At 50.7% G+C, this 21235-nt stretch overlaps 3 protein-coding genes and 1 non-coding gene across 11 annotated transcripts in view; 2 read left to right on the top strand and 2 right to left on the bottom strand.

Annotated features, from left to right (window-relative positions):
* The window catches only part of LOC116826458 (uncharacterized), a 614657-nt gene that overhangs the window by 189258 nt on the left and 404164 nt on the right, over window positions 1-21235 (bottom strand). The gene's annotated exons all lie outside the window — the stretch shown is intronic.
* The window catches only part of LOC116826460 (uncharacterized), a 290132-nt gene that overhangs the window by 169457 nt on the left and 99440 nt on the right, over window positions 1-21235 (top strand).
* Window positions 12497-21235, top strand: part of LOC116818376 (uncharacterized) — a 9977-nt gene continuing 1238 nt past the window's right edge. The window contains exon 1 of the mRNA XM_075070511.1: window positions 12497-12522. Coding sequence (XP_074926612.1) covers window positions 12497-12522 — 26 coding nt within the window. The remainder of the gene's footprint in view (window positions 12523-21235) is intronic.
* On the bottom strand, window positions 17704-17777 carry TRNAT-AGU (transfer RNA threonine (anticodon AGU)). The gene has a single exon. It is a non-coding gene; the product is annotated as a tRNA-Thr (tRNA).

Genomic DNA, 21235 nt, shown 5'->3' with positions numbered 1-21235 from the left:
GGTCAACCAAAAGTCCATCCAACCCATATCCTGTCGTGCCACAGTGACCAATGCCTGGAGTGCCCAGAGGACATGACCTAACAGTATGATCAAGTGATCTCTTCTCCTGGCCCCCATCTTCCACCTCTGACAAACACGGGCTAGGGATACCATTCCTTACCCAGCCTGGTAATAGCCATTCATGGACTTACATCTCCAGTAATTTATCTGCAAGAAGGAAAGAGTACTTGTGGAACCTTGAGACAAACAATTTATTTGAGCGTAAGCTTTCCTGGGACAAACCCACTGCATCAGATGCATCAGTGGAAAAAAACAGTAGAAATACACAGAGAACCATGGAAAAATGTAGTGTTGCCATTAACCTATACAAGAGTGATCAGTTAAGGTGAGCCTATTATCAGCTGGAGAAAAAAAACTGGAGTGTATTCAAGATGGCTCATGTTCCAACAGTTTTCAGGAAGGTGTGAGTAACGAGGGGACAAATAAACAGGGAAATGATTTTACTTTGTCTAATGACACCATCCACTCCCAGTCTTTATTCAAGCCTAAATTCATGGTTCAGTTGAAATTAATTCCAATTCGCATCTCTTAGTGAGAGTCTGTTTCTGAAGGTTTTTTGTGTGATTATTGGACTTTTAGGTCTGTCAATGACTGACCAGGAGATTGACATGTTCTCCGACGGTTTTTGAATGTTATAATCTTGACATGTGATTTTGTCATTGTCCATTTATTATTACGTAGCAGACTGTTTGTTTTGCGCCAATGTACAGGCAGAGGGGCATGCTGGCACATAAGTAGCATTACCACATGGGGTAATGCGCAGGTGAAGGAAGCCTCTGATAGTGTGGCTGATGTGATTAGGTCCTGTGATGGTGTCCCTGAATAGATATGTGGAACAGAGTGGCAATGGGCGTTGTTGCTAAGGTAGGGTTCCTGGGTTAGTGTTTTGTTGTGTGCGTTGCTGGTAAGTATTTGCTTCTAAGTTGAGGGGATGTCTGTAAGCAAGGGCTGGCTGTCTCCAAGATCTGTGAGAGTGAGAGATCGTCCTTCAGGACGGTTGAGATCCTTGATGATGGGCTGAAGGTTTTAGTTGAGAGGATGAAGGTGATGAGTATGGGCGTTCTGTTCCTGCTTGTTGGGCCTGTCCTGTAGTAGTGACTTCTGGTTACTCTTCTGCTCATCAATCTGTTCTTCACCTCAGCATGTGGATATCGATAGTTGTTAAGAACTCTTGATAGAATTTGGTTTGTCTCGGTTGAGGATTGGAGCAAATGCTGTTTATCTTAGAGCTTGGCTGTAGGACAGTGGATGTTAGTGGTGTAGCCGGGTGAAAGCTGAGGCATGTAAGTAAGTAAGCGATCATAGTTCCAGTATAGGGTGGTGTTCATGTGACCATCGCTTACTAGCACTGTAGTGTCAGGAGTGGATCTCTGAGTGCACTGGTTCAGGCTGAGGGCTGATTGGGATGGAAATTGTTGAAATCATTGTGCCAATTCCTCAAGGCGTCTTTTCCATGGGAACCAGATGAGAAGGATGTACAATTCAGTGTAGCGAAAGTCGAGTAGAACATTAGGACAAGAGCTGAGGAAGCGTTTCTTTTAAGTCAGCCAAAAAATGTGTTCTACTGTGGCGCCATGCGGTACCCATCAGTGCCACTGACTTGAAGGTTTGGCATGCCCTAATGTGCAACCGTATGAGTAGGGAACCAAATCACAATTTCGCCTCCGGGATTTCCCGTGACATTATTTGGGATACTGTCCTGACGGCTTGTAGTCCGTCTTTGTCGGATGTTGGTGTAGAGGGCTTCACTCCATAGTGGCCAGGATGGTGTTTTCTGCAGGATTCACCAATGGACTGTAGTTTCCTCAAGAGTCAGGGGGGTCTCGATATAGCTCGGCCGTGGTAGCATACGGGCCTGAGGAGGAGTCTACATAGCCGGACAATCTGCTGTCAGGAGTGCCATTGCCTGAGATGAATGGGGGCATCCAGGATTTTCAGTTTATGATTCTTGGGTAGCAAATTTAGACTAACCCTGGTGGGTCGCTAGACTGTCTTATTGCAAGGGACGGAGGAAAGTTGGCAGCGCAGGGCGTGGAGAACACCACTCTAGTGTGGGATGGACAGTGCCTCCGCGGGATCCTGACATCCCAGAACTTTACATATTCTCCTGGAGCTCCAATGCCCTCGGCTGTCGGGACTGTGAACCCCAACCAACTGATGAGAAACAGGCCTGGTGAGGGGAAGCTACTGGCTCAGGGTCGCACCCAAGTGTCACAAGTAGATGGACCCCGCAGTCCTTCTTTTCAAGGCCCCTTCGCTAACCACTGGTGCACACTCCCTCCACAGCTGGCCAATTACACGCGCCCTCATGGCGGCTCCCCTGCCTCTGAGAGGGAGTGTGCTCTTGCTGGTGGACTGGACCAGGGGATTGGGAGTCAGACTCCTGAATTCCATCTGGGTGTTCCTATTTGTTCCACTGCTAGTGTTGTTTTCCTCTTCCTGGGGACTTTGGGGCAAAGTTGCTTCCACGCCTTAGGGCTCTGTCCCAGCAGTCAATGGATGCATACCTTCCCACTATTGGAAAGTGCTGGGAGTAATCCCTCAGCAAAAGCTGCCTTGACAGTGCTAAGCGCAGCATCTGACCATTCATACGTCAGAGCTCACTGCCAGACGAGTGTTGGCTCCGGGGTTTCACTTCAGCCCAGTCTATGTGAGGGGCCCAGCCAGATTTGGTTTCAGAAGACCATCTCCAATTGTAAGGCTTTTGAATTCAGTCACGTGCTCAACGTGGCTTGGTGTCCGTTCAAATTGTTAGAAGCGGGGTCGGGTGCAACATTTAGGCGGGACTAGGGCATTGCCTAGGGCGCTGAGATTTGGGGTGCCAAAAAGCGACCCCCAAAATTTTTTTTTAAATGGTGAGCTATCTGCCTGTCTAGGACAGAGAGGGAGGATCTGAGCTACCGGCAGGAGCCGGCAGCTAGGTGTCCCCCTGGTCAGGCGCCGCCGCGGCAGGCCAGCAGCTCAGGGTGTTCCCTGGTCAGGTGCCGCCGTGCAGCTGGCAGCCCAAGGTCCCCTGGGTCAGGGCGCCGCGGAGGGTTGGCAGGCAGTCTCCCGTGGACTTGCCACGGTGGTGCTGCGGGTGCGTCGCTGGTCCGGGTCAGAGGGGAGTGCTGCAGTCCTCCCTGCGGAGATGGTCGGCTGCTAGCGCGGCTCGTGACCGCCCGCCAGCACCCGGACCCTCCGCAGGCACCACTGCGGCAGCTCCACCTGAGTTGCAAGGACCAGCATGCCAGGGCGGCGAAATTGCCGTCCGCCTAGGCGCTTCAAAACCTAGCGCCAGTTCCTGTTTTAGAAGCATGCTCTCCACTCCATTTTCCAAACATTCATGAACTGCTGAATAGTACTGGACCCCAGGCTGATTCCTGCCAGACCAACTAGAGTAACCCCTCTTGTTAGACAGCAATACATGGAGAAGGGCTCTTGCGAGTCTGGGTTTTCACCAGCTCTGCAGCCACACGACACTTGATTGCAGCTAGACCACATTTTCTTGATGGTTGTGAGAATGTCCCCGCGGACTGTGTCACAAACCCTTGTACACCTAAGATAGATCCATCTACTGTTACCAACTCCACCAGGCCCAGAACCCTGCCGAAGGAAGGAAAGGAGGATTGTGTTTGCGATTGTTTCTGACAAATTCGTGCTCACTATCTAGAACCAAATTTCCTGTAGCAGTGCTGCTGACAAACTGAGTGTTTGAGAAGTATTCCAGGATCTCATCCAGCGATGCAAGTGAGGCCAGTGTCTTAAGAGCTCAGGGTCTCTTTGTTCCCCTTTTATAAAGGTCCTGTCGTTGTTCATGGATGGGAAGTTTCTTTTTCGGGATCACAACGAGAACTGGGCACAACACCTGGATGTTAAGCCACCAAAAACGGAGCAGGAACCCTTCTCTCCTGCTGGCAAAGAACCCACCTAAAGACAGGGACTCACAGCCCTGAATGGGCTTGAAAGCGCAGTGGGTTTTAGATTGCCCCAACAATTTCTTGTTTTCCAACAGACTAGACATTTAGCAAACTTTAGAATTCCTTGGTTTTGCAACATCAGAAAACTCCCCTTTCTCCTTCACGAGGGTTTTACATCCCTTATCTCACTCAGGCTCACAACTGCCAGAGTTCGAGAATTGTCCTGTTCCCATTGGACAGACATGGGGAGGAGCCTGAGGTCCAGAGAGGAGTGACCTACCAAAGCGGCCTACCACAGCAGGCGTGCAGAGCCAGAAGAGAAGCCACCAGCCCTACTTCCTGTTCTAACAGACAAAAACCCCACCCCCCGAGGCAGGGATAGAGTCAGATCAGATGGTGGGACATTTCATTGAAACCGTTTCTGTCAGAAGAATCGCCATTCAGACTAAACCAGTTGTTTCTCAAATATACAGTGGGATGAAAGTTCTTTGCAAAAATATGTTGTTGCAAACAAAAGCTTTCCTGTTGTCACAGTGTGTTTAAATTGTCTCATCGCACACACAGAGGAGACACTTGATCTCAAACATAGATAAGCTGCTTCACCTTGAGCTAAGGCGTTGCTGCTCTTAACAATTCAAAATAAAAACATACAAATCAATAGACTGTTTCAGCTATTCTATTATTGTTAATCTTGCTCTGAGTAAACGTGATAGCACACCTCGATATTATGCTTACTCCTAGTGACGCTCTCCATGATCCCCAGCGTCAGGTTAGGTAGGAGTGGATCATTATTATCCCTACTTGGAAAGAGAGAAGCTGAGGCCTAAGAAAGGAGAATTGCTTGTCTTAGGTCACAACCCAGCCAGTGGCGAGTTGGATAGGACTCAAGAGGCCTGACTTTTCAAATTAATCATCGATCTTGAATTTCAGAATTGAAGACCTGATTAAGGCTCTCAGAGTGGCTCCAGGCCAACAAACAGTGACAGTAAATTATTCAGCAAGTATTGGAGGAGAACTGCATGTTAGAGAGAATCATGAACTGCTCAGAGAAATTATGCAGAGAAGCAGCACCAGAATTGTCAACTACAATGATTAATGACTTATTTCCTTGTCTTAAAGGAGAACAACAAGCGACCTGGTCTCCCCCTGTCCAATAAACCCCCTGCTCAGCCAATCAGGCTGAGATTGAGGGACGGAGGCTGAGGGTTCTCACCAGAGGCCCAAAGGATGGCCCAGGTCACTGGTGGGGATCACTGCCCGAGCAGTGTTCAGCCCCATATTTTCGTGGACTCCATAGTGGAGTGCAGAGCACTACCCCAAAACCAACACACACACACCCCTCCTGGTGTTGGGAGGGAACAGGAGAAGGACAAAGGAGCAAGAGCAGAAGACAAAGGGGAGAGATGGAGAGAGAGGAAAAGGTGAAACAAAAAGGACAAACCCAAAGTGTCCAGTATTCTAAGGACAAAATCCAGGTGACAATAAACATTCTGCCTCCTTAAGCTCGTGTTTTCCATGCCCTAAATTCAACTCTCACCACATGGATCAGACTGACAGGTTCAACCTCCAGCAGGCTCTACCTTCTAAACAGGGACGGCTGTTCTAGAAAATCCTACAAGAAAGGAGAAAATTGAAGCGGTTTCCTCCTTGCGCTCACGTCATGAACCCGAATACTCTTCAGTCCTCAGAGAGGACTGGAGAAGGAGACTTGCTGAAGCAAAGCCACAGCGGGTCTCTGAGGTTTCCCTGGCCCCTCACCTGTCCTGCCTGGCTGATGGCAGCACTCTCTTGTAGTCACCACTCCCCACCACCTATTGACCCAATAGTCTGAGGGCTGCCAAAAGCCTTTGTGATGTCACTGCCAACCCCCCCAAAAAAACCCCCCCCCTCCCTTGCTGGGCTAATGTCCTGCCCGGGGCCAAGGCACTTTGGAGGTTTGATGACTTACTCCTGTTGGATCAACCCCACTCAAGGAGCGATTCGATCTAGGCAGGCAAGTAGGCTAGACAGGGAAAACATCAGACGCTGCTTCCCAATTGCTACACTCTAGTTTTCTGAAATTAGTGACTTTTGGCAGAAAGAGACCATTAGAGGCATCTAATGCCCCCTGCATATCACAGGCCTCCTGTAACTGACACAGAGAGCTACGTGAGGGCAAACCCATCCAGAAAGGCATCTAGTCTCATTAAAATGACATCAGGAGATGGCGAATCACCACTCCTTGGTAGCTGCTTCCTGTTGTGAATCATCCTCACTGTTGACTTATTGTGCCTTTATTTGTAATATGAATTTGTCTCTTTTCCTTGCCAGTCATTGGTCTTGTTATGCCTCTCTGCTCGCATTCAAGAACTCTTTAATACCATAGCATCTTTTCTCTCATTAAGGCCTTCAACTTCAGTGAAGTCACCTTTCAATCTTCTTTTGATAAGCTAAACAGGTTGCTCTTTCAATAGCTCACTGAAGGCATTTTCTCCAGCCTCAGAAATTGGTGGCTCTTTGCTGCCCAGCTCCAATTTCACAACATCTTTTTCAAAGAGGACACCCTAAAACAAAACTGGAGGCAGTATAAAAGTTGTAGAAAGGTAAAATTAAATAGGTTGCAGAGGAGTTTTTTTTAAACTTAGGCTTTTGTTGCTAAAATTTTGTCTCTCAGGGGTGAGAAAAACACTCCCGAATGCCGAAATTTGAGCCATGAAAAGCGGCAGTGTGAACAGCGCTTTGTAGGTGGAGATGAGCTCCCTGTGACGAAGCTCCTGTCCCTCGTTGGAGGTGGTTTGGTTTTGTTGCCGGGGAAGCTCTCTCCCAGCGATAATACAACGGCACGGTTAGAGTAGCACAGCTGCGCTGTGGTAAGGTGCACAGTGTAGATACAGCCTCAGAGCTGGGGGAAAGCCAACGGGTGCCGAGGAGCACAGGGCTCAGACAGAGACATCTGTTAGGAGAGGAACTATTCACAGGGATTCTCTATAGCTTAGTAAGGAGGAGAGGATGGAAGATGATAATGTACAGGTAGGATCTATGAGAAACAGTGAAATGAAAGTATCAGAGGGGTAGCCGTGTTATCCTGCATCTGTAGAAGCAGCAGAGAATCCTGTGGCACCTTATAGACTAACAGATGTGGGTTGAAATGAAATGAAAGAGTCTCCCTCAATTACGTCATGCAATAGCAGACAGCTAAAATGTGACACATTTTATAAGTGCATAAATACAAATGCTAGATGTCTAAGTACTAAGATGGGTGAATTTGAGTGCCTGGTATAAAGTGACGATATTGATAGAACAAGCATCACAGAAACCTCTGCACCTCCTCCTGCGCCCATGTGGGGACACTGACCTGTGTGCATGGAGCAGCTGGCATTGCTGCCCCTCAATCCACCCTGGAACGCTGCTCCTCCGGGCACCCCTAGGGGCTGTGGGGGCAAGAAGGGATATCATCCGAGCTCCCTGCATCCAGGTCATTTTCCTCAGCCCAGCTGCATAAGGGGAGGGCAGAGAGCAGCAGCTTCTGATGCTCCCCTCACAGCACAGGCCAGGTGGGGAAAGTGACCAGGACGCATGGAGCACCTGGTGTTGCTCCTCACTCCCCCCAACCCTCTATGGGGTCATGGACGAATGTTGGAGGCAGGTGTGCTGTATCCTTGTGTCACCACTTGCCCTTCCCCCACACAATGTTCCTCCACCAGGTACAAGTAGGGAGAAATATGGGAGCCCCCCCAGGAAGCAGTGTCTGACACTGTACCCGCAGCGCACACCTTTGCACTGCCGCATGCTGCCCGAGTGCCCCGGCTGATTTAGGACCCCTGAAAAAGTCTCCCCCATGTCGGCCCGAGGGCTGGAGTAGCTCCCACTCCCCGCTATGGCCCAGGGGCTGCAGAAGGGGCACAGAGCTTCTCTGGTCTCAGGGCTGCAGCGCAGGGGGGGGGAGTAAATGAGTGAGCAGGGTGGGACCAGTGGGGAAGGGGTGGAAAAGAGCTGACTAGTGGATGGGGTCATGGGTGGAACCACTGAACCCTATCGCTAAGCAGGGGGTAGTGATGCCAAAGCCCAGGGAAAGGAGAAACAAGTGTGGGGCCCCAGCCCCAGAACCATGGCCCCAAACCTCTTCTGCCTGCGGCCCTGCCTCTTTCAACCTTTCCACGCGTGGGGGTGGTGGGCAGGGTGGATCTCAGGGGAGGGGCAGAGAGGTGTGGCAGTGGGACAGGGTGGAAATCTCAGGGGAGAGGCAGAGAGGTGAGGGGTGGTGGGCAGGGTGGGTCTCAGGGGAGGGCAAAGAGGTACGAGCGGTGGGCAGGGTAGGTCTCAGGGGAGGGGGCAGAGAGGTACAAGTGGTGGGCAGGGCAGGTCTCAGGGAAGGGGCAGAGATGTGTGGGCGATGGGCTAGGGTGGATCTTGAGGGAGGGGACAGAGAGGTGTGAGCAATGGCAGGGCAAGTTTCAGGGGAGGGGGCAGAGAGGTGTGGGTGGTGGGCAGGGCAGGTCTCAGGGGAGGGGCAGAGAAGTGTGGGCAGGGTGGATCTCAGGGGAGGGGGCAGAGAGGTGTGGGCAGCAGGCAGACCTTTGTGTAGGGGTGGAGAGGCGCGAGGAGGCTTTGGGGAGGAGAGGAGTGAGCGAAAGGTGGCCAGCAGGCCTCAGCCAAAGAGGAAGAGCAGGGTGGGAAGTGGCCAAATGGAGGGAGGGCAGATCACAGGTGGGGCCTCAGAGGGAAGAGAATGAGGGAAGGGGTGGAGTGGGGGACAGCACCACGGTCTGGGCAGGGCGCCACCCAGAGGATTCAGGGGACCTGGGGCAAAACAATTTCAGGGGCCCCTTCTGTTGCATGCAGATAGACTGCTGAGCAAACAACAGTGGTAGTCCATTGCCCGGCGTGCTTAGCGCCAATAAACACACGGATGGAGAAGCAAAACACAAGTTTATTTGGGATCCCAAAGCGGAGCTGGGAGACTTAGTACGCCTCAGATCCAGCCCAGCTAAAACAAACAGTCTGTTCCTTTATATCATGAGAACTTTTCTCGCTGACTAGCAAGCCCCCGTTTCCCCTCCCTCTTCTGTCCGGCTGCAGCATTCTTTTCTTACACAACTTCTTTGTCTTCCCCCCCCTCTCCTCCTCCTTCCTCCCCCTTAGCAGTTATGTAAGCGCAGGTGCATTAAGTGATCTTGGCTACGGCAGCTCGTTAGTAAGTTTTCTTTCTGCAAGTTATCTTGTCCTTCTGCTAAAGGTGCACAGGCATCATTATTTCTGCTTTAGACCAGTTAGAACTGTTGATTAACGGCTGTTACTCCTGGCCTTTCCCATCAGCCAGCCTTTTAGGTATGATTAGATGTTCAAACATGGAGAGACTTTTGCTCATTTGAGGCCTAAAGGGAGACTTTATATTCTTATTGCCTTTTACCTTCTAAATTACTTAGGATTATCCTTAGTGACACCCAACAATTCCCTCCTTTGAGAATACTCAACAAACTTTTGGCTGAGTGTTCTCACATTCTAAGCACAACAATGCGATTAAGCTCCAGGGAGCTGGACGGCTTTTACAGCAAGCAAGCATAGGAAAAGTAGTACAGTAAGACCTTGCACGAACACACTTACGCCAAGCACAGTCTCCAGTGTCAGGCTGGAAGCAGGGGAGAACGAAAACGTGATCGGCCTACCCCCCTAGTTTTTCCCCAGGGGTTGGGAAACCTGTGACACAGGTTCAGAGGGGGATCGGAGGCCAGAGAGGAAGATAGAATGTAGTGAGAGTTTGACGGAGGCTTTCCTGTGTCAGGCCTTTTCCATGTGTTTTCTAGATCGACGGCCTCTGTGGCTCGGTCACCTAAGACGGTGTCTATTGCTCTCTTTAGTCTTATCTATTCAGTGGGTGTAAGTTTCCTCTATAGAAGACTGCGCTCGCCTTGAGAGTACTGTTTTACCGGTGAGTACCGCTGAGGAGCTAACGAATCCATAGGGTCATGCAGAGAGAGCCTCGGCCACTGGGAACTATACAGCTCTAGCACGTCGTCGGACCGTAGAGTCCCGTTAAGTGGCTCTCGGCTCGATGTCCAACAGAGAGAATCTCCGGAACATCGGAGATATTCACCGCCAGGCCCTTCTCCACCGCCTCCTGGGCAGCAGCCTCCGAGGGAAGGAAGAAGACCCCCTTGCCATACATCCTGGAGGCCGCCACGATGGCCGTGGGCCCCACCACCCTCGCCAACGCCCACACGTAGGTCTCCACGTGGGGCGAGGGGGGCACGAGGAGGCAGCGGACGCCGTGCTTCCTGGTCAAGGTGGGGAAGGGGCCCCGGCCGCTGTAGGTGGTAGCAGAGGCGGCGGGCTGGGGAGATGACGTAGCGGCGGGTGGGGGGGCCTCCGCCACCTGGGCGTACACCCTAGGGGCCGACAGAGGGGCACCCACAGAGCTGGTGGAGGGAACAGTGGGGAGGGGCGGCACGGCCGGTGGCAGGGCCTCGGCAGTGGTGGCAGGCCCTGCCATGGAGGGCTTAGTCTTCCGAGCGGGGCCCTTTCCCTTCTTCTTGCCCTGACCCTTTCTGCTGGCATGGGGGGGGCTCCCCCAAAATTGGAGGGGGCGAGGGACGTGGCAGCAGCAGAGGTCACCCCCACACCTGCTGCTGCCGGCGCCCCAGTGAGAGCGGTGGCAGGTGGTCCGGCAGCAGCAGTAGAGACTAGGGGGGTCGTCGAGGGAGCAGGGGGGACAGGGATCTTCCCACCTGCTGCGTCCCCCACCATGGTGAGTAGGGATGGAGGGGAAGCAGGTCCACCACTCCTCCCTGCTAGGCTATGGGCAGGGGAGGGCGGTGCCAAAATGGGGGAGGGGACGAGAAGGAGACTATGAAGTACTTGCGGGGGGGGGGTCAGTCACCGACACGGGATTGAAATCCGGCTCCTCTAGCTGCACTAGGGGAGGGGAGAGATACAACAGCAATGGGGGGGGGTGCAGTGCAAGAGGGGAAACTCAAATGTGGGGGGAAGCACAAGCGCACGAAAGGGGCACGAGGGGAGGGGTCAATCAGGGCAAAGGGGCCGTAGGGAAGGGGAGTAACCAGGCTGGGAGTGGGGCAGAGGGACCAAGGGGCTGGCTTCAGGGCTGGGGCAGGACAAACAAAGCTGCAAAGGGAGACGGGCGGGGCAGGCAAACATACCAAAAGGGGGTGGGGGGCAAAATGCTACAAGGGGCAATAGGGCAGGCAACAAGGGGCAAAGCTAGGGGGGCCTGTTGCAGAGGGGAAGGGGTCAGTTCAGGGGAGGGGGGTACGTGCACTCATGAGCATTTGTGCACAGTCAGTAGGCGGCTGGCTGCTGCTGGAGGCCCAAACGGTGGCAATAGGGCGTGGCAGGCCAGGCGAGCAGCTGAGTCCCAGAGGCAGGAACAGAGGCAGATGGTAAGTGGTCTGTGGGGGTGGTGGAGGGGCAGCGTGAGGGTGTGGGGGGACACAGATGGACCAGGGGGCAGGCCTCCATGGCCACACCCCCTGTGCCCCACAAACACAGTCTACCACCCCACCACTAGAGCAATTAACAGAGTCACTCGCCTTTAAAGGCCCCCCTCCACGGTGGTTTCAGATCCTGTGCCGCTCCCCAAGCAGCCGGTGGTGCCCTCAGTGCCTCTCTTCCTCTCCAGGCTCCAGCAGCCCCAGCAAAACCAGTGCAATCAGCAGCCCTGGTGGCCAGGCAGGAAGGACCCTCACAGGTGGATAACAGCGGTGGGTTGTGGGGAGCGGTCCTGGCTTCTCCCTCGGAGGTGGAGGATGCACCCTCACTTCAGCAGCAGCAAGCATCAAAGGAGGGGTGAACTCCAGCCAGCAAGCAGTAGCCCAGGAGGGGAGAAAGAGCTCCGCCACAGGGGCAGCCAAGAGAAGGGGAAACGCTCCACAAGCCAGCAGGGCAGCCTGTGGACACAGAGCACTCCCGGTAACAGAGTAGATCCTGCTTCTCCCTGAAAGGGCTTGAAAACAGCCCAGGAGAGGGCTGTGGCGGGGCAAGAGGCCTCGCTGTACTGGGGAAAGTAGGCTCAGCTGTGGCCACTGCCCCAGTCAGGCTCCAGGCTGCCCCTATAAAGAGGCTGTGACCAGAAGCCCAGTCAGCTCCTTTGCTTATCTAGTGAGAGAAGGGTCGTGGCTCAGGGACCTAAGCAGACATCTTTAGCTTGGGGAAGGGCCAGAGGGAGATGTGGAGCTCTGGCCTTGGAACAGCCCCAGCTGCCAGGCTGCTATGAGGCTGAATAGGTGCAGGGTTGCTAATGGGGCACCCATAGGGAAGCAGAGGTTGCAGGTCCAAAACCCCTTTGCCTGTGATAAGTGTCTCATACCTGCAGGCTCCCCATGAATGGGGGCTAGATGGAGCCTGGGCAGTGGCCAAGACTGAGGTTGAAGTGGGGATAGTGGGTGGGGTTCCCCTGAGGGGAAGACCCAGTACTGTGGGGTAACTGCCAGGGGCAACCAGGTAAAAGGGGCACCAGGTCCTGGGAGGGACACGGGGCCACTGCGGTAAGAGGCAATCACTGGCCTGCAGAGGGCACCTGATGGCTGGGAGCTATTCACAAGATGACCACGGAGGAGGCTACTGCCGGGTAAGTTTGCCCCCGCTTACGATTGGGGAATAATGAACCATGGTTTTTGTAAAAGGAAAATTCATGCTCACAAATCTACTCATAATTCTTTGAGGGAGTCAAGACAATGTGAATAAAGTGATCCTGTGGATTATGAGTATAACTTAGTTTTCAGAAAACCTTTGACAAGGTCTCTTCCCCAAAGGCTCTGAAGCAAATGGGATAGAGCTGAAGTTTCTCTGGGATAGGTAACGGTTCAAAGGCAAGACAGAAAGGGTCTGATTTCAGAAATGGAGAGAGGTTAAATATTAAGTGTCCCCCTGGGGACTGTACTGGGAACCAGCACTGCTTCACACTACTTCCTAAGTGCATCTGAAAAAGGGGTAAACAGTGAGGTTTGGCAACATTTGCAGATGATACAAACCACCAAGTTAGTTATGTCCAAAAGAGAGTGCAAAGTGTGACAAAGGATCTTACCAAAGTGATGACTGGGCCTAGCAAACAAGGCAGATGAAATTCAATGGGATTCAATGCAAAGATGATGCACATGGAAAACATGATCCCAACTCTACATCTAAACTGTTGGGTCTAAATTTAGCTCTTTACAACTGAAGAAAGAGATTGGATCACTGTCAACAGTTCTCCAAAAAACCAATCTAACTCATTTGCATCGCATCAAAAAAAGCAACCAAAATGTTGGGAAGTATTTAGGAAAGGGATGGCAGCAAGACAGAAAGACTATAATATTGCCTGTACTATGAAGTCTATGGTGTGCCCCACATCTTGAAATACTGCAGCTGGTGCCCAATCTCAAAAGAGATCATATCGGAACTGGGAGAGGTAAGAAAAGGGCAACAAAATGATTAGGGTCTGAACATGCCCAGTTGACGGTGAGATTAAATAAGACTGAGGGGAGTTTTCAGCTGTGAAAAGAGATGACTGAAGGGGGGCTAGGAATAGGAGGTCTATAAAAATGTGATGGGTTTGGAGACAGTAAATAAGGAAGTATCGGGGGGGGTAGCCGTGTTTAGTCTGATCTGTAGTGAGGTGCTATTTTACTCCTCATAACACAAGAACTCAGGGGTCACCCGATGAAATGAATAGGCAGCAGGTTTAAAACAAACACAAAGGAAGTATTTCTTCACCCAACACACAGTTCACCTGGGGAAACTGTCAAGAGTATTTGTGAGGGCCAGACTATAACAGGTCTCCACCACAAGAACTTAGATAAGTTGATGGGAGGGTCCATCTTGGATGTTAGCCAGGATGGGCTAGGGATATCAAAACCTGCCCTCTAAGTGTCCCTAGCCTCTGTTTGCCAAAGCTGGGGAATGGCAACCGGGGATGATCACTTGATGATTTCCCTCGCAGGGCACTGGCATTGGCCACTGTGGTGAGAATGAGGATTCTGGGCTGGCTGGACACTGTCTGATCCAGCATGGCTGTTCTTGTGACCAATAGAGGGCAGTCCCCCACCAGCGGTATTTGTATTTGGTGCCAGCTGAAAGGAACTAACTTCCAAAGCTGACCACAATGATCAGTGAAAGTGTTTTTGAATAGAAAAACAGCTAAAGGAGAGAACATGCTGAATGAAACTTGGGAGTCGACTGTTGAGGAGCTTGTTAATCGGCATAAGCCATATGCATAATTAGCTGAGCTGCAATTGGCCTTCCACTCAACTCGCTGACATTCTCTCATCTGCAAATGTGTAACTGTTTGGATCTAGATTTTAAATCAATTACAACACATCAGGTTGGGCTAAACTGTGGTGCAGATATTTGTGTTCACACTGAAGCCTGGGTTCAGAAACCCTCATCCTCCGGGGCCTCAGAGGTTGGGCTCAAGCCCATTGTCTGCACTGTATATTTATATCTTGCAGCCCAAGCCCCATAAGCCTGAGTCAGCTGGCCGGGCTTTGGAAACAGGTGCCCTGGGTGTGTTAATCACAGTGTAGACATAACATTAGGCTACGTCGACAGTGCAGTGAAACAACCCCAACTGGCCCATTTCAGATTAATCAGAGTCATGCGGCTTGGGCTGTAAAGTTACAGTGTCCGTGTCTCAGCTCAGGCTCAGTCCCCTGCTCTAGGAGCCCAGAAGGTTGGGAGGGAGTTTAGTGAGTGGAAATGGTAAAACCGCAGTGAAGGATTACCCTGGACTCATGGCATTTCTCCATCGGTCTGTCTGCTTTGGGGCAGGGACAGAAACACGTCCTGCTGCTTTTGTTCTTTCAAAGGGCGGTTTAGGATTTTCATTCTCAAACACAGTGGACAAAACAGGACTCAACCCTCGGCATAAACTAAACAAGCTGCCCACAGATTTTGACCGCCATAATGAGCATTTGGTGTGAGAGCTCAGATCTGCCCCTGTCCCAGAGGGAGGGGATCATCTGTGAGGGGACTGGACCACCGACCTATCAGCTCCTAACTCCCAAACTTCCAGTAACTCTATCCTCAGTACCTGTGAGTGTAATTTAAACCATAAGAAAAACCACACTAGGCTAGACCGAAGGTCCACCTAGCTCTGAATCTTGTCTTCTGACAGTAGCCAATAGAGGTGCCTCAAAAGCAACTCAGTAAGGTACTACTGGAACTTGAACCCAGGATCTCCTGTATACAAAACAGTGGTTTTAGCCAGCTAAGCCATGGTGCCTACAGTTGCTGAAGGGATCATGTCTGCACACACCTGACTCTCTGCCAACCTGGGCCTGACAAGCTTTGCTGGTGTTTGGATTCAGTAAAGCAGAGAAGCAGGTGAAGTTTTACTCCCAAGGTTCTTTGGACACGTCTACACTACAAAATTAGATCAGTGTAACTACATTACTCTGGGGTGTAAAAAATTTACCTCCCTAAGCAATGCAGTTATATCAACCTAATCCTGGTGCAGATAGCGCTGTGTCAGCAGGAGGGCTTCTCCCATCAACGTAGCTTGGAGGGGCTTGGTTAGTGAAGAATAGGTGGTCCATGGCTCTTGCACTTGGGGAGGCTGGGTGTGAGCGCTGGAAGCTCCCTAGAAGTGAGGGGCCCATTGGTGCCCAGACCATGGCACTGCCTCCCAACCCTTCTCCTTTCTCTGAGGCCCCACCTGTGCTCCCCCCTTGCTCCTGTTCGGTCACTTCCCACCCCCGCTCTTCCTCTTTGGCTGAGGACTGCTGGTCCACCTTTCACTTGCTCCTCTCCTCCCCCAAGGCCTTCCTGCCTGCTGCTCGTGCCTCTCCACCCCCTACCACAAGGTCTGCCCACCAGCTGCCACCACCACCTCTCTGACCCATCCATGCAACCCCTCTGGCCACGCCCCCACACCTCTGTGCCCCTCCCTGGAGACCCACCCTGCCCACTTCCCCCACCTCTGAGACCTGCTCTGCCCACTGCTTGAACCTCTCTGCCCCCTCCCCTGAGACCCATCCTGTCCACGTCTTTCTTCAGTCATCTGTTGTTATTCCATGAAACATCAAGAATGGAATAAAAAGCTGAGTTTACTCCAGGGTAAGGAAAGAAAGGAGCCACCAACCCCCTGGAATTGCAGCTTTAGTTAAAGTGTTTTAACTAAACAGCTATTGAACGTCCTCCCTATGCCCCTTGTGTCACCAGAGCACATCCATGCTAGCAGTTCTTGGATGGCAACAGAGAGCTGTGCACTGTAGGTAACTATCCCACTGTGCAACTGGCTGCAGGTGTTTTGGGAAGGGTTTGCAATGCCTCATGGACTGGTACAGCATCACATGATGCAGGTTTCTCTATCCCACCGTTCCATGGGCATCCTACTAGATTACCAGCTGTTTTTCAACTGCAGTGTGCGTGATGGGGTAGAGAGTGTTTGTGTTTGGGAAGAGACAGTGTGTGTGTTGGGGAAGAGTGAGTGTGTTGAGTTAGGTAGGAGCAGATCATTATTATCCCTACTTGAAAGAGGGAGAAGCTAAGGCTGAGGAAGGAGAACTGACTTGTCTTAGGTCACACAGCCAGTCATGGGCAGAGTTCGGAATAGAATCCAAGAGCCCTGATTTTCAAACTAACCATCGGATCTTGAATTTCAGACATTGAATGACCTGAATAAAGTGCTCTCAGATGAGCTCCAGACCAACAACAGTGACAGTAATTATTCAGCAAGTATTTGAGGAGAACTGCAATGTTAGAGAGAATCATGAACTGCTCAGAGACCATTAATGCAGAGGAAATAGCTGATTCTGACTTATTTCCTGTCTTAAAGGGAACAAAAGACCTGAGTCTCCTCCCTGTCAATCATCTCTCTTTGTGCCCCTACCTGTGGATGTCTGTGTAAGTGCAATATGTGCCAGAGATTTCGCAGCCTGTCACAGCATCACAGTGTGAGAGGGAATCCAGGCGGTGGGACACAGGGCTCAGGGGTCCCTCTGTTCAGGTTTCATCCTGTAGATCCCATCACAGACTTTCAACAACCACAGTGGATGTTCACTGAGACAGAGAGAGAGATGCCAAATAGTGATCTCCAGGGCCTGCAGACATCAAACGATAAGGAATTCTGCACACACAGAGAGGACCCTGCTAGTGGAAAATGCCTTGGAAAAGCCCCTTCTGTCACCAGCTGTGGTCCTACAGTGCTCAGTGCTCTGCGTTGTGGCCTCAAGAGCCATGGATGCAAGTTGAGTTACGATGACCTTTTCTTGTCCCCACGTTTCTTAGGTGCCTCCTTCTGACACTTGTCAGAAAAAAAAACCAGTTTCTTTTGGAAGCATCTGCACTGCAAGGCAAAGGCAGTCTTTCTCTGCTTCCTCCAAAATTGACCAAAAGTGGGAAAGCAGACACATTTGGCAAGGCACCACTGGGTGCTACATCTCTAACCTCCACTTTACCTGGCAGGTGCCTTGGCCAGCTTAGCCACGGTGCTGCTCTCTGGACTTTTCTCTCAGCTGCTCCATTTCTCATCAGTGACAATCAAAAGGAAGGTGACATGGCCTCTGTGTGTGGACATCCCAGTGAATCCCAAGGACGTGTGGCACAGGCTCTCGTGTTGCAGCAATTGCAGTTGAAGCAACCGCCATGCTAATGCCAGTCACAGCAGCCTTTTCATCAACTCCAGGCTTGTGATTTGATTCTTTCCAATGCTTCTCTCTCAAAGAAGCCTTTTCCTTAGCAAGCAGTTACTTGGATACCAAGGGAGGTCTCTTCTGTTTCCTAGAAAGACACAGGAAAATGTGAGCAGAGGAGACAAAAGCCATGTACAACAAGGCACCACTGGGAGTTGAACCCAGGATCTCCTGTTTACTAGACAGGTGCTTTAGCCAGCTAAGCCATGGTGCCTGCCTCAAGAAAGTGCTTTACAACTGTTCCATTTGATGGTCCAGGACAACACCTGCAAATTCCAAAGTACAGACCTTCCCCATTTCCCTCAAGACTTGTAGACTTTGAGGTGTCTGGCTCTCTGTGCACAGAAAAGCCACAGCTGAGTTGACAGAGGGCTTCTAACATGTGCTTCTCCCACCAGCCACTGTGATCATATACTGGTTAGTGATCTGTGTTTCAGTCGCAGCAACCTCGGCTCAGTTCTGAGTCATGGTAACCTTTCCTTCAGCTCTAGACTTCTCATTTGCCACTTTCCAAGTGTGGTGGGGTGACTGCCCCAAACAAGCAGGAAAAAAATTAAGGCAGCCTTGCAGAGGCGGCGCAGAACCCAGCCAGTCAGGAAAGGGCTTATTGGGAGAGCCAATCAGGAAGAAGGCTTGCTGGAGCAGCCCATATATAAAGGGCTGCTCAGCACAGCAAGGAGTCAGTCACTCCTTGGAGTTTGAAGAGGAGGGATTGGCTGCCCTGAAGGAAGAGGAGGAGGGGTACCATGATCAGAGTAGTGCTGGGCGGGTAAGGGGAGCATGAGTGACCTCCTGGCTGATTACTGCCAGACTGAGGCCCTGATACAAAGTGGAGGAAGGTGCTAGGTCTGTGGGGAAGTGGTCCAGGAAACAGATGGGGGGGTTGGAGGTGCACCCCTTTTGCCTCAGTCGCCACTGACACAGGTGGCTACACCCTGGACTGCAGCTGGCCACTGAGGCAAGTGTCTGGGTAGAGGACAGCTGCCCCTGGAAGGGGGAGAGAACTGAGTGGGGCACAGCCAGAGGGCTTGTGTCATAAGAGGACATTGAAGTCCTGAGAGCGACATGGGTCCTAATGATAGAAGATGCAGCCAGATGCCACTGGATGAAGGTGCACGGGGGACCAGAGCTAATTGCCAGGATGGCCAACAGGAGGCACTGCAGTGGTGAGACATGCCCCATGGCACCAAGACTCAGCCGCAAGAAGGCTCTCTCTCTGTCTTGAACCACCACTTAGAAGGATTCTGCTGACAGGTCTTTTTTTTTATGAAAAGAGATACAAAAAAGGAGCCAACAGAGACATTAGGTTCAGCAAGGAAGAACTGTCAGGCCAAGCCAAGATTTCCTGGTTACTAGGAAGGCTCTTCAGCCAGCTCTTCCCAAAGACCACTATCCAGAGGCCTTTGAACAGTCACTGCAGATGTTCACCACAAAAGAGACAAAGAGATGCCAAAATAGAGTTCTCCACTGCCTGCAGCCATCAAGCTACCAGGAGTTCTGTGCACAGAGAGGCCCCTGCTGGTGGAAAAAGGCTTTGGTAGAGACTCTTCTGACTCCAGCCGTGGTCATATAGCGTTTAGCACTCTGTGTTGTGGCTTCAGCATCCACAGATGCAAGTTCAGTTAGGAGATGTTTTTCTTGTCTCCACATTTGCCTAGTGGCTCCTTTCAACACTTGTCACCAAAAAGACCTGTTTTTTTGCAAGCAATGTACAGCTAGGCAAAGGCAGTCTTCTCCATTTCCTCAAAAGATCACCAAGCTGTGGGGAGAGGAGGCACATTCAGCCAGGCACCACTGGGTGCTGGATGCTGAATCTCCTCTTTATTCAGCAGGTGTCTGTGAAGGACATAAATCTACACCGTGTAGAGGTCAATAAAAGGAGTTTATTACACACAGCGCTGGCGGAGAGTCACCTTGCTTATTAGGCTCAGAGACACTGTCAATCAATTGATTACAATAGAATATATAGGTTTTCCATGGGCAGGGGAAAGTGACAGGGTAGGCAGTTCCACACCCCCAAGATAGGTTTTGCAGCAAGACAAGATAGCACATTAGCCAATGGTTAACAGGTTACATAATGTCTCCGCCATGGTCTCAAGTTAGCAGGTTAACATTTAATGAATACTTTGATAAAATGTTATTAGTATAAAATATCTATGTTGAATTCTGATTTGAGGTCCATAGGAATGGAGCAACTCTTTGATGTCCAACAGGTACATTCCTAGGGGTTAAAGCAAAGAAACAGTGAAAGTATATGGCAATAAAGATTGTTTTCTGTGTGTCTAAAGGCAAGGCATTGGTCCCTTGGAAGGGAGGTGGAAGGATGCCATATCTTATACTGACATGTGCCAACTTTTCAAAAACTCAAGGTTGGATCTCTGTGGGAAGAACGTCTCCCTACAGAAGAGACTAACACAATAGGAATAGGGATTCTTTGTTCAATCTACAACTCTGAATAAGACACGATTTAGTTCTTAGCTCTAACACCTGGCAATTTGCTGACCAGGCCTATCTTAGCAAGCAAGGCTTTCTGTTTACCCAGCTTTCTCTTAGCTGGTCATTATTTGCTAGGCCTCTGATCCTTGACCATACTCTGGACTTTGTGTCTGGAAAAGAGCTGGCACAATCCATGCACCATGTTGCTATATAAACAGCAAATAGATTTTTAATCCTTCACATGAAGTAATGGCAAAGCTCTTGGTTCAGGCCTGTAGCAGTGATGGAATAAACTGCAGGTTCAAATCAAGTCTCTGGAGTCCATCCACAGCTGGGATGGGTCATTCAGTCCTTTGTACAGAGCTGAAGCTTGTTTGTAGCAAAGTCCCTCCAGAGGTATGAAGCAAGACTGAAGACAAGATGGAGATGAGGCATCAGACTTTTATAGTCTCTTGCCACGTGGTCTTTGCGTTCTTTGTCCCAAGGACACTCTATTCAGAATGTGGCATAGAAAATCCTTTGAGTTCTGTCCACAGGCAGGTCCCTGCATACCTTGCTGAGTCACAAAGCGTATCTGCCTTCTCTCAATGGGTCGATTGTACAGCTGATGGTCCTTAGTGGGCCGTCAAGCAGGCTAGGCAGAACTGACATCAACTTGTCTAGAGTGTTCCCCAGAAGCAGAGCACGAGTTTGAAATATGGACAGCATAGAGCCAATATTCATAACATCGGCTACAAAAATGATACACATCTAGAGATAGCATCATTATAATCAGCCAATCAGAACCTCTCCATAGACCCCTTACACGACAACCTTTTCTACAATATTGGCTGCAAATATACAACAGTGGTTGCAATGGTGATCTATACAGTTACAGATTATGTCAATAACGTCACAGGAGGTGACACAGCATCAGTGAGACTGATATTGGAATACTACCTCCAGTTTTGGTGTCCTCATTTGAAAAAGATGATGTGAAATTGGAGCTGTGGCAGCAAAGAGCCACCAAATGTTCTGAGGGCTGGACAAAAATGTTTTCCAGTGAGCAATTGAAAGAGCTTAACCTGTTTAGCTGATCAAAAGAAGATTGAAAGGGGACTTCACTGAAGTGTTGAAGGGCCTTAATGGAGAGAAAATATTGGGTGTTAGAGGGCTTTTTAATCTAGCAGAGAAAGACGTAACAAGACCCAACGGCTGGAAGGTGAAAAGAGACAAATTCATATTACAACTAAGGCA

Source organism: Chelonoidis abingdonii, chromosome 11 (assembly GCF_003597395.2).
Source record: "Chelonoidis abingdonii isolate Lonesome George chromosome 11, CheloAbing_2.0, whole genome shotgun sequence".
Lineage (NCBI taxonomy): Eukaryota > Metazoa > Chordata > Testudines > Testudinidae > Chelonoidis > Chelonoidis abingdonii.
Note: the sequence above shows the minus strand (reverse complement) of the source record. Positions and strands in the feature narration are given on the sequence as shown.